At 38.5% G+C, this 13,266-nt stretch overlaps 1 protein-coding gene across 30 annotated transcripts in view; it reads right to left on the reverse strand.

The window, feature by feature from the left end:
* Positions 1 to 13,266, reverse strand: part of SYNE1 (spectrin repeat containing nuclear envelope protein 1) — a 530,711-nt gene that overhangs the window by 39,875 nt on the left and 477,570 nt on the right. For 29 of the 30 annotated variants that reach the window (XM_074037290.1, XM_005552157.4, XM_074037285.1 and 26 more), the window contains one exon: positions 2,673 to 2,835. In XM_074037290.1, coding sequence (XP_073893391.1) covers positions 2,673 to 2,835 — 163 coding nt within the window. Of the gene's footprint in view, positions 1 to 2,672; positions 2,836 to 6,652; positions 6,896 to 13,266 lie in introns of those variants that run through there. The other variant, XM_045390343.2, reaches the window with a different exon arrangement.

The following is a 13,266-nucleotide window of genomic DNA, read 5'->3' on the forward strand; positions in this document are numbered from 1 at the left end:
TTTATGAATGCAAAACGTCTCATTTCTGTGAGTTTGTTTGTTTTGTTTTGTTTACATTTTCTTCCTCTCTCTACAACGTGTTTCCTCTGATTGCGCCTTTCTTTATTTCCCTCTGTTTATTTTGGTCTTTTCTTAATGGTAGAAGCTTTCTTAAGCGGTGAGGATTCTTGCCTACCCACACATGTTCAAGAATGAGCCAGCTGTAGAAGCTGCGTATGCACCTAAAGTATGTCAATCGGGAGGCTTCCCCGTGGAGAGTCAGGCAGGGGTCTGGCCTTTGCTGGGTTACCTTAAGTATCACTAATTGAAGGTACTTTTCTCTTGTCTGGTCAGTTCTCCAGAAAGGATGCTCCAATCTCCTGGCTAGGTTGGGAGCCTGGGTACTGACATAGTGGGAGCCAAGCTGGGGAAGCGGGATGGGAGCCCGACCATTTGGTACTGAGCCATTCACATCATCTCCCCATTTTTAACATAGTGACTCTAGCCTCCATGGTGTCCTCATCCCCAAACCCAGAGTCCTTCTGGTTTGCCTTCTCCAGAGAGTAATCATCTGGTCTTCTGCCTGAGTAAAGGAAGCAGAGTTCCCTGGCTGGCTGGGCTTAGGAGGAATCTGCCAGTCTCAGCACACCTTATTCAGATTTTCAAGTACTCTTCCATTTTACAGCTCAACAGGCAACTCTACTTTCAGCTTCACCTGATCTCCACTTTCCGAGCCTTCCTGGAACTCTGTGGCATGAATCCACTTTCTCCATCCTCCATTCTGTCAACACCATCACTGATCTATCCACTTTCTATCTTACAAAACTATGTTGGATGTCTGTCATCGCTACCATTTTCTCTCCTGTTCTCTCTGCCATTGTGGTTTTAACCTTTTTCCCTCTCTACTATCATTTTATTGGGGTTTTAGTAGTAGGTGGCGCTATGAATCCATATGATCAATTTGCCATATTTAACTAGATATTTTGTTGATTTTCATACACTTGCGAAATTACAATACCGGCCATTTACATTTTAACTCATCACTGTACACATCATTACCATGTTCTCTGCAAGAATCTGGGAAGCTGGATGCCAACCAGGATCCCTACAATTCAATCATCAGAATCTCAAACATCACCACCCATCAGAAAACTTTAATTTCATAAAAATTGAAAAATATCTTGCTAACAAGTTTTTTAAAAGCAATGGAATATAGTGTACATTTCAAGATAGCTAGAAGAGAAGATTTTGAGTATTGTTACTACAAAGAAACGATAAATGTTTAAAGTGATGGATATGGTCATCAAATTACCTCAGTTTGTTTGATTGTTACACTATGCAAATATGCATTGAAGCATCATGTTGTACCCCACACAGATGTACAAGTATTACGTATTCATTAGAAAGAAAAAAATTTTAATGATAATTTTAATATTAAAAAAACTCTCAACACCCAAAACTGTATTTTAACACCTATTTCATGGGCTTAAATAGTCTGTAAAATGAAGTAAGTAGATAAACTATAAGATTTTAAAAACAGGAGGTATTTACATTTTATAGCACTTTAAAATTAAGCAACTTTGCTGCAAACGGCCTAAATGTAATGGAGAGAACCAGAGTGTGGACAGAATATTCAAAGCAATCTAAAGGTACGGAGTAACGATATCTCTAGTGGGGAACTTACAGTGTTTGCTACTGGCAACTGGAGTCTGATACACTTAGTAAGAATAAATGAGGGGGCCCGGCACAGTGGCTCACGCCTGTAATCCCAGCACTTTGGGAGGCCGAGGGTGGGCAGATCACTCGAGGTCAGGAGTTTGAGACTAGCTTGGTCATCATGGCAAAACCCCATCTCTACTAAAAATACAAAAATTAGCCAGGCATGGTGGTGCATGCCTGTAATCCCAGCTACTTGGGAGGCTGAGGCATGAGAATCGCTTGAACCTGGGAGGTGGAGGTTGCAGTGAGCTGAGATCACACTACTACACTCCAGCCTGGGCAACAGAGTGAGACTCTGTCCCCACCCCTGCCCCCAAAAAAAAGAAAAGAAAAAGAAAAAAATAAATGAGGGAGGGAATGGGAGGTGAAAATTTCTTCTGTATACATTTTCCCGGATCATCCCTTTTTGCTTTGTTGGGTTGTACACTGCCAGTGAGATGTTCTATCTTTGCTACACACATGAAAGTGGAATTACAATATGCGATCTGCAGGTCATGTAATCCTTTTTGCAAAACAAAATTTTTTCAACTTGAAAAATTCTAAGTATGCCTTGTAATCTTTCCCCAAACACTATACACAGAACAAAAAAATGAGCGGTGCTCCTTTCACTCTTTTCTAAGTGTATGGTAGTGGGCTAGGTCTAGTGACTCTCAAATAAGTAAGTCAATCTGTTAGTACTATTTTAGATACATAATTGCAGCTCAGCCTTACCTACCATCTTAGAAGGCTTCTTGGTGGATGGATGACCCTAACTGTACAATGGCACAAGCATCTTTGTAAGGCTGAACTCTGCAGTCACATGAAACCTTTTGGCCTCAATTGCCTGCCTAGGCAAAGCCCCCTTCCTCACCAGTCCTGCCTAGCTCCCTCTTGACCTTCCATACCCAGGCACCATCTCATGCCCACCCCATCATCCTGGCCAGGAGGACAGCTATTCCATGGCTTACTAATTCCATTTCAATTTTAAGTCTTACCTGCTGCTCATTAAGCTTTCTCTGTATTTCTTCCGAGTTACAGGAATCGTAGACTATTGGCTTGGCCAGCTCTGACTCAATGTGAGCGAGCCAGGTCCTCAGGCTGCTCATGTTCTTATCGAGCTGCTGCACGGCCACCAGGGTTTCCTTCAGCTTCTTCACCCTGTGGGCAGAGAAGGGGGAACGTCCCGCTTCAGCGAGAGGCCCACTCATGTTTCCCTCGTGTGCAGAGGAGAACACTGGGCTTTAACAATCTTTCTAGGCAGAGAGTTAGAAACTCATGTGGAAGAAGCCAAAGACAGAAGAAAAAGGAGGATAGAAATTAGAGGTGAATACAGACAATGGAGCAAGGATGCAGAGGAGGCAGGGGTCCAGGGCACAGGCGCACAGATAAATTAGTTTTGAACACGGTTTTCCCAGTGTGAGCAGGGTGTGATCACAAGTTTGGAAGGAACACAGGTAGTATTTCTCAACTCCATTACTACCTACTTAGAGCAAAAATCAATTATTGAGTCCCTGTTAAGAGCCTGACATGGCTGAGTGTACACAGATTGCTCTAAAGAGAAAGGTCATGGTGATAATAAGCATACGATCAATGATCTATTAGTGCCCTTATTTAAAAATTGCTGCTATCTTTAGACTATAAGTCTCGCTTCTTGGTTCAGGAAACATGGCCACCTAATTGGCACTGCTCATAACAGAGGTAAACAGCAGATGAGCAAAATACTTCAAGCTGTTAGGGTGTCATCTTGGCTCAACTGAAGAGGTATCTATCTTCTTGAAAATATGTCAAGAGCAACATGACTTGTAAAACTCTAGGTTTGTGATACATTTAAAGGCAGGGATCTGCAATAGAATGTTCTCAAAGATTGACAACTTACACTTACAGTCATGAGATATTCGCTCCCCCTCCCCCACCCCCGCATTACTTCCAGGCTTTTAAAGAAGTGATTCTCAAGCTGGGATTGTCACACAATCAGCGGAGGGTGCTTTCAAACCACAGGTGCCAACTACCAGCCACCATCTCCAGATGGTTCTGATATGTTTCTTTGATCAAGACACACTGTTCTGAAGAAAATGTCTCATAATCAAAGTATTTTGAACATTTTGATGTATTTTTAGTTGTTTAAAATTGATATCATCACTTCTGTTTCAGTTTCAATAAATCAATGTTTCTCTCTCAAGTGAAAATGTAGTCATTTGACAACATGATCGCTTTTCCTCTTTGTCATTTTTCCTCAAAGCACTGTCATATAAATGCTCTTAAAGGATTTTCACTATGGTCAGCTGTTAGTAATATCTATATTTCAATAATTGTAATTAATAACATTTCTATTTGAATAACATTTTCAGTTTGTAAAAACCCTCTTAGGAGCATTACCTTTTATTCTTTTAAAAAATGTGTATTTAAAAAATTATGTTCATATTTCACAATATATTCTATTGGTAGAAAATGAAAATATGTTGCATTGTTTATTATGACTTAAAATTCCACTTGAGATAAGATTTCCCCAATTAGCTTTGTAAATACAAATTGTACACTGTCCCCCAGACACTTCAAGGCATTGGCCTTGAACACTATTTCCAAGAACTTTTACATACAACTCACTCACATTTCTCTCATGGCTAAGACAAAATTCATCTGGGCATCAGTCAGTGAATGACAGTTTTATTATGGCTACTGGGTACAAAGCTTGTGAAGTACGTTTGACCAACCACAGCACGGACATGGAATTTTACACGGCTCTGGCCACAGTGCCCCAGACTGAAAGAAGACTTTACCATCAATAAACCCACTGGAACAGGCCTGAAGAATGGCACACAGAACAGAGAGGTCTGTCCTGCTTTTACTTCTGTAGGAACGTCTTTTCAGCAGCCTCTCCTACATGACCAGCCTCTTGTCTTCAGATTTCGTAGGATCTGAACACTTACTAGGCTTGGGGATGGTAATGTCGTTAGGGTTTTACTAGAGGTCGGAGTGCTTGTTTCCTCCCTTCCTTATTTTAGTTCCCTGGTATTATTTATGCATTAATTGGTCTCCTCCATGGTAAGTTCCTTGGAAAGCTGGAAATGTGAATTTCCATATTTGGCTATTTCCCTACCCTGGCCATGCTAAACTCAGTGCTTTGCACTAAATCGGGTACTGTTTAAATGGTTGCTAAACATTAATAATGAATATTCTAAGCGAATTGTGTTTATTTAATTAACATGTTTTCATTTAAAAATTTTTATCTGATATTAAGTGTGTATTAAATTTTACTTCTAGGTTCAACATTTGCCAATGCTCTATTTGTCAAGTACTAAAATTTATTCATTTTCTTGGTTCAAAACTCACTTACAAATATGATCAAAAGATCCAAAGCACAAAAGGATGCAAGTAAACACTGTTCCATAGGACCATCTACATTAGAAAAATAAATTACGGGATAACTTTTGTAATACTGAATGAGTTCCAAGTCAGAGCGGTTAGTATGCAATATGTCAAGGGCATCATGACATGGAAATGTGTGTTCATATAGTCCATTAGGGACAAGTTCCTCTTTCAAACAAATGTGTAAATTTGCTAAAGTCAATGGGGGTGAACATTTAAGCCGTTCTTTTTCATTTTTTAAAACAGTGTATTTTACTACAAATAGCAAAATGCAGTGTGCATCTGTGCTGGGGGAGCAGATGTGAGCCTGGAGGGCATGGATAGTAGGATTCATAAGCCTTGGCTTATTAAACTTGATATTTATTTGCAGGACAGGGATCACCCTTTTTTTTTTAGGAGAAATGTTCCATGTTTCTTTCCACTATTTCTTTAAAGATAATTTTTGGGTAAAGTGTCACAGTATTTTTATTTATCTATCATCGTGAGGAGTCTGAGCAACATTCCTTTTGGTAAACATCCAGGATTATCATTCAAATTAGACACTTGCAGACGTCACATGTCTGGGTAAGTTTAGCAGCTTGATAAATCTGTAAGTCCCCGCAGCTTATGGTTCTTTCACAGTCCAGGCACTTCACCTTTCTTGAGAAGGATTCTACTATGAAATGCAAATATCCAGCTTCTTAACACGGAAACATGTATATACAAACACACATATATATACGTATATATATACGTATATATGTACCTACACACATATACTTATAAATCTATATATATTGTATCTATATTTCACAACTTTCCTTCACAGTAATTTAGTATATCCGTAACCCAAAACAAAACAAAAAGTTCAAATTCTAAATATAATAGAACAAAAATTACCATTGGGTAAATCCTATTTATTTGTAGAAATGTATCTGAGGGATGATACAGAAAAAGGAAAATATTTTTAAAAAGTTAAAAATAAAAATTCCTGTCACATTTTTATTCTAACTAAAAAAAATATGAACTAAACATTTGCATAATGTGCTAAATTACTATTTTAGACATTAATCTGTATACTTTGCACATATATTTTATAAGCTTTATATTAGCGACTAAAACTTACTGACAAGCACAAACAAAAGCAACTTTCTCAAACACACAACATTTTCTAGAGCCCTGAAATATTTTTATTTAATGAAAGGAAAGCTTTCAACTACAAAGCTGTGAACCAGCTAAGGCCAAATTTCAGTTTCATCAGAAGCCCATCCTTTAAATAGCAGATGATGGACTAACTGAGTCTTTTTCTGGATCGCTTTCCTGTGTCTCAGCTTCTCTACTCTAGCCATACTCCTTGTATGACGCATACGCTCCAGAGACAACTGGAATACCGAGTCATAATAAAGTCCATTAACCTTTTCATCCAGCTCTGCATGCCCAGTAGAGGTACTAGAAAACAAACCAACAAATAACTCTTGGGAGTCCACATGGCCAGCTATCTCCCAACACCAATCCTCTTCATGTAACATTGGCAAAAACAGCTCTGGATTAAAGCTTCCAGCATCTATCCTACAAACCCCACGTAACATGAAAGCTATGTACAATGGAAGAAACTCAAGAAGATGCCTGCCTTGTGACATCGCAGTTACAATCTGGGAGATCTGCGTCCACACAGCCGTCCTCTGCCATCCTCAGAGCACGCAGGTCCTCTGCCACCACCATGAAGCTTCCACTTGCAAAAGTTAGACTCTGCAGAGCAAAAGGCTATATCCTGCGTGGGGATGAAAGTTTCCCCTTGTCTGTGTATAGAAGTATGAAAATGTTCACTCTAGACAAATGTTGGTAGTCTCTGCCCGATAATATGACACTGGGCAGTGACAAGTGGTCATGTTTCTAAATAAAACCTACATTCATTAACATGTGCCAGGCTTGATCTCCTGGAATGTAGGCCACGAGTGTAAGAAGGGGAAAAAGCTCAGTGTAATCTGTAAGGAGGAGGAAGCTACAGGTCTAAAGAAAGGACAGCAAAAACAACGTTGGCTGCAGGCACTCTGCTGTTCTGTAAGGACAGTCAACTTTTCTTGCGGGCAGTTTGCTATGCGGGGAAGGCTATTTAAGGAAAACAAATCATCGCATTGCAAACAAACAAAATGTCCACAAGCACAGCAAATGGCAGTAGCAAAAGGAATAACTTCCTTCTTTTTTGGGTTCACTATGCCAGCTCGGTAGTGTATGCAAGAGTTTTAGGAGTTGTTTGGGAAGGTGGGAAAGTACATGCTCTTTATCTTTGGGTAGACTATTTGGGCAGGAAAAATAATGAAGAAATATTATTCTCCCTTACATATGCAAAACTTTTGTGCTTTAAAAATGATGTAAGATGAGAAAAATAACATCTTCATTTTAAGAAAATTAAAAAAATAATTCATTTGCTTGGGGGGACTTCAGGTAACTCTTTCTTTTATGAATTTTGAGTTTCCAAACTTTCTGCACTAAGCATATGACAATTTATAATTTATACTTTTAAAGAAAATAAGTCCCCAAATCATTAATTCCTATAATTTAATAAAATATGACTAATGCTGGATGCTTTAAATCCTTTTGCGGATTAAAAACTACACACAAATAAATAATAAATATTAAATAAATAATGAAAATTTGCTAAGTTCTTTCCAAAAAGGACTACATGATGATTTGTAACTAAAATAAAACAAAGCATTTGGTTCTGGTCATGTGAGTTGATTGTTTTTCTAACAGAACACTAGAGGAAACACATTTTCTTTATAAAAGAAATACACTGATGGCTCACGCCTGTAATCCCAGCACTTTGGGAGGCCGAAGTGGGCGGATCACGAGGTCTGGAGATAGAGACCATCCTGGTTAACACGGTGAAACCCCGTCTCTACTAAAAATACAAAAAAATTAGCTGGGCATGGTGGCGGGTGCCTGTAGTCCCAGCTACTGGGGAGGCTGAGGCAGGAGAATGGCGGGAACCCGGGAGGCGGAGCTTGCAGTGAGCTGAGATTGTGCCACTGCACTCCAGCCTGGGAGACACAGCGAGACTCCATCTCAAAAAAACAAACAAACAAACAAACAAGGAAATATACCTGCCAGCCTGGGCGACAAAGTGACACCTTATCTCAAAAAAAAAAAAAAAAAAAAAAAAAATCAAAAGATTATCCAGGCACAGTGGCATGCATCTGTAGTCCCAGGTACTGAGGTGGGGGGGGAAGACTGCTTGAGCCCAGGAGGTTGAGGCTGCAGTGAGCCATTACTGCACCAGTGCACTATAGCCTAGGTGACACAGCAAACCCATCTCAAAAAAAAAAAAAAAATTTTAAAGAAAATCGTATTTTATATAAGAAATAAGTTCTAGAAAACATAGTACTTAAAGATATTACACTGTGAATTCTTTTATAAAACGATCATTCTTCTTATATTAATATATTATTTTTAGTAATCAGAAATGAAAATATTTGAGCTGTGATTAAAGAAATATATTGGTTATGAATCCATCATTATAGGCAACTTTGTTTTTTTCTTGATTATTACTAACATTTAAAAAAACCTGAAATCTTCAAAACTTTTTATTGTCATAATTTCTTTAGTTTAATTTCTTTTACCTTATTTAGTTTTCCTCATGGAGTTAAAGATTTTGAAGTTTTTTTCATGCTTATTATTGTTAGCATAATATATTTATACCAATGAACTAAATATGAGACAAGGCAAAGCTTTAAAGATATAATTATTGAAATAGCAAAAATCACAATGTTCATTGATACAGAAAATCCTAGGTAAGTTGTGGTATATTTACACTATGGAATACTCCGCAGGATTTTAAAAGAATGAGACTGGCATAGATAGTGTTTTATAGTATACACGGTCCTTTCCCTTGCATTTTCTCATTGGAGATGTGACAGCTAGTTTCATTAACACTTTGAAAATGAGTAACTTGAGGTTCAGAGAAGTTATTTAGTGAGACCTGGGCCACACAGCAGGAACTAGGTGGACTAAACTCAGGCCTCTTGATTAGTTCTGTGCCATTTCTGTGCTCATCGCATCAATGCATTCCTGATCCTTCCCAGGCACCTTCCAACTCGAACACCCTTAGGTAATACCAGCCATGAATTCCAAGAATTTAATTTCTTTTGACCTCCAATGTGGGTAGAACATCCTTTAAACTGAAAGTCCTCCTGAAGGCAGCTGCTAGGAACTTCACAAAGCCTTGCTTGTACTGCATATGTGTTTTACCTCCACAGCCTTCGAACTCCCTCTGGGATGACAGCTGACCTTTACTGAACATATTCTATGCTTAGCAGTTGATATGGTTTAACTGTGTCACCACCCAAATCTCATCTTGAATTGTAGCTCCCATAATTCCCATGCAATGTGGAAGGGACCCGATGGGAGATAATTGAATCATGGAGGTGGTCTCCCCCAGACTGTTCTTGTGGTAGTGAGTAAATCTCATGAAATGTGATGATTTTATAAGGGGTTTCCCATTTTGCCTGGCTTTCATTCTCTCTTGTCTGCCACCATGTAAGATGTGCCTTTCGCCTTCCACCATGATTGTGAGGCCTCCCCAGTCATGTGGAACTGTGAGTCCATTGAACCTCTTTTTCTTTATAAATTACCCAGTCTCGAGTATGTCTTTATCAGCAGCATGAAAATGGACTAATACAATGGTTTACAGGTCCCATTTCATGTAGTTCTTCTAATCATTCTTCTGAGCTAGCTACTATTATGATGCTCATTTTATACATGTGGTAACCAAGGTGCTGAGAAGATAAGCAAGTTGGTGAAGCAGAATCACACTATGACTCAGGCAGCTGAAGACCGAAGCCAATGCTTTGCTTTGTGTATGCTCTCATTTGTGTGCATACACTTTCCACCCTGTGGCTTAGATTTGAGAAACTCAGCAAATACTGGAGTGATTGCTATGTGCAAAGAACAAGGTCAGGAGCTGGGATTACTATGGTGATCAAAGTTAGATACACTTACATTTTAGTAGAGAAAACTGGCTTAAAATGACTGATCACACAAGATTTCAAATAGTTCAGGGAAATGTTATGAAAGAGAAGCCTACTGAGCCGATAAGAAGAATCTGATCTAACCTGGAGAGAAGGAAAAACACGAAGAACAATCAGGAGCTGGCCAGGCCAGGGGCAGGCAAGAGAATGCCCAGGAAGAGAGAATAGAAAGGAAGAGGCCCTGCAGTGAGGAACCCTTGTGTACTTGCATTATGACACTTATTTGGTTAGGGACCATTTTCTTTCCCATCTTTATATCCCTAGAGCAGGTCACCTGTTTTGGTAAATAAAATTTTGTTGGAGCACTGCCATGGTTTTCTATTTACAGATTTTCTATGGCTGCTTTCACTCTATAACAACATGCTAATAGCAACAGAGACTATTTGGCCCACAAAACTAAAAATATTTACTATCTGGTCCTCTATATAAAACATTTGCCAACCTCTGCCCTATAGCAAGAAGCATAGTACTTCATATACAGTAGGCATTCAATAATTTTAAAAAATTGTTTGTTTCTACTCCTACAAAATGTTGAGGCAATTATAATAAATATAGAGATTAAAAACAACAAGTCACAAAAGGCCACATAGTATATAATCTATGTATATGAACTATTCAGAACAGGTACACATGTAGAAACAGAAAGTAGATTAGTAGTTTCCTAGGGCTGGGAGAAGTGGGGAAGGAAGAGGAGGGAAAAATGAGTGACAGCTAATGGGTAACTGTTTTTATTTGGGACTGATGAAAGTGTTTTAAAATTGATTAGAGTAATATATGCAAAGCTTTATAAATATGCTAAATTCACTGAATTACATGCTTTAGATAGGTAAGTTATATGGCATGTGGATTATATCCCCAAAAAAGCTGCTACTGAAAAAAAAAAACAAAAAGATAAGAGCCAAATAACTAAAGTATGCTTTTGCTTTGGTGATGGGGATTTAGGTTTAGCAGAGAGAAAAAGAATTTTCACTATCACAAGGTCCAGTTACCCACTTCCCTGCCCCCAAATCATCAAAACAGAGTAAACAAGTTGAATTTGACCTTCCTAGATGCTAAGATGAGAAATGTTACACAATTCATTGTCTGTGATAAGCAGCACTGAAGAATTAATACTAAAAGACAGATTTCCTTTTAGCCCTGAGCGCTAGAGAAATTGCTATGTGGATATTCCGCACAGGATTCATTGACAAAACGAGAGCCAGTATTCTTAAAGGCAGTTTTACAGAAATTAGAGTCATATGTCACCAATGACAGTTTCTTATGCTGACTGTTAATAAAAGCCAACGGCTCAGTGGTACTTTTAATTATCTCGGCCACTGCTGAACAACAGAACTTTCTGAGAGGATAAAAATGTTCTGCATTGTACGGGGTCCAATAAGGTAGCCACTAGCCTCATGTGGTTATTGACCACTTAAAATGTGGCCTGTGCAACTGACCATAATTAAAATTAAGGAATAATTTAATTTTATTCCATTTCAGTTAATTTAAATATTCTGTAATGTAAATAGCCATCTGTAGCTAGTGACTGCTGTATTACAGAGAAGATCTAGATATTATGCAAAGGATACTAGAACATTATCCACTGAGCCCTAAAAGTAACTGAACAACTTTTGTTGTCCTAAAAAACTGACAATGCTTGACAACACAATTTAAAAACTCAGTACAAAGCACATCTGTTTTGTTCTCAGAGTAATCTAAGTTAAACTGATGGCGATGTCAAGTTGACTCTAAATTATGCGTTCTCTTTTTATGTATGTAATAGGTTTGTTATCAGTAAATCTTTTTTTCTTTTTTTTGCCTCTGCGATTGAATATTAAAGACCTAGCTCATGTTTCTTTTTTTTTTTATTAATTTATTTATTTTTTATTTTTATTTATTTATTTTTTATCTTCATTTATTTATTTATTTATTTATTGAGATGGAGTCTTGCTCTGTCATCCAGGCTAGAGTGCAGCGGTGGGAACTCGGCTCACTGCAAGCTTTCCCTCCCTGGTTCAAGCAATTCTCTGCCTGCCTCAGCCTCCCGAGTAACTGGGATTACAGGGGCCTGCCACCACGCCCAGCTAATTTTGTACTTTTAGTAGAGACTGGATTTCACCATCTTGGCCAGGCGAGTCTCGAACTCCTGACCTCAAGTGATCCACCGGCCTCAGCTTCCCAAAGTGCTAGGATTACAAACATGAGCCACCGCGTCCATAGCTCATGTTTCTATTAGCTGAGATGTTCACCTAAAAATATTATCATCTTCAAAAGTAACCTCTCCATTCTCACAAGAGCACCAACACAGCACAGAAATGTCGAAAGGCATACACTGGGTTATATTTTGCTTTAGTGCATCAGCGCTGGAAGAGGGAAGAGTGGTGAATGGACTGAATCACAGAAACCTAATACTTCAGCTGGCAGTTCACAGTTGAGGATGGGTGTGGAAGACATGCACCCAGTCTGTGCACTAACGAAGCACCAATACACAAGGGAATAGAATGCAGACGTGACGGCCGGGTGTCTTTCAGGAGAAGCTGCAAAGGAGACTGTGACTCTAACGTGGTGCTAAACTCCAGGATGGCTCAATGATCAGTGCCTCATCTAGTCTAATTTGGAAGGAGGCAATTAGAAACAGGCAACATATATACAAAAATCTCCTGTGGAATTTTATCTGGAAATTCTGAGACTTTATGTAAGAGGAAACAAAAATTAGTATTATATAAGTGACTACAGTGAGAAGCATGGGTACCTTATAAACATGTAATTGATTGAAATTTATTAATATGTCTTTTGGCAAAGTGAACAATTAACATCTAGAAAATTCTCCACTGAACAGCCAGACAAAATATGTTATAAACAAATGTGAATTCAAGGAGAAAGCAGCAAACTCATTTGCTGTAATGTCGGCTCATAGCTGGGCATACACCAAGTTAGCTGCTTATGACTAGATTACATTAAATCTAATTTAAAATATCTTTGACATAGTGCATTCTTACTCTCCACATCATTGAGCCACTACAAGTAAGAAAAGAATATTAACTAGTTTAACTGGATTACGTGGAAATGTCAATCAATCTATGAGTCAAATTTGACCAAAAAACTCCCCAGGGGATATTTACCAAACAGGTAGTTTCCCTAACAAGGATATTTATAGCTTGAAGGACTTCAATTCCTTCTTCTGAAACAAGATTTTGTCATCATTTTAGTGAGTGAGAAGTGGGACTGAACACAGCAT

The sequence above is a fragment of the Macaca fascicularis genome, chromosome 4, assembly GCF_037993035.2.
Source record: "Macaca fascicularis isolate 582-1 chromosome 4, T2T-MFA8v1.1".
Classification (NCBI taxonomy): Eukaryota; Metazoa; Chordata; class Mammalia; order Primates; family Cercopithecidae; genus Macaca; species Macaca fascicularis.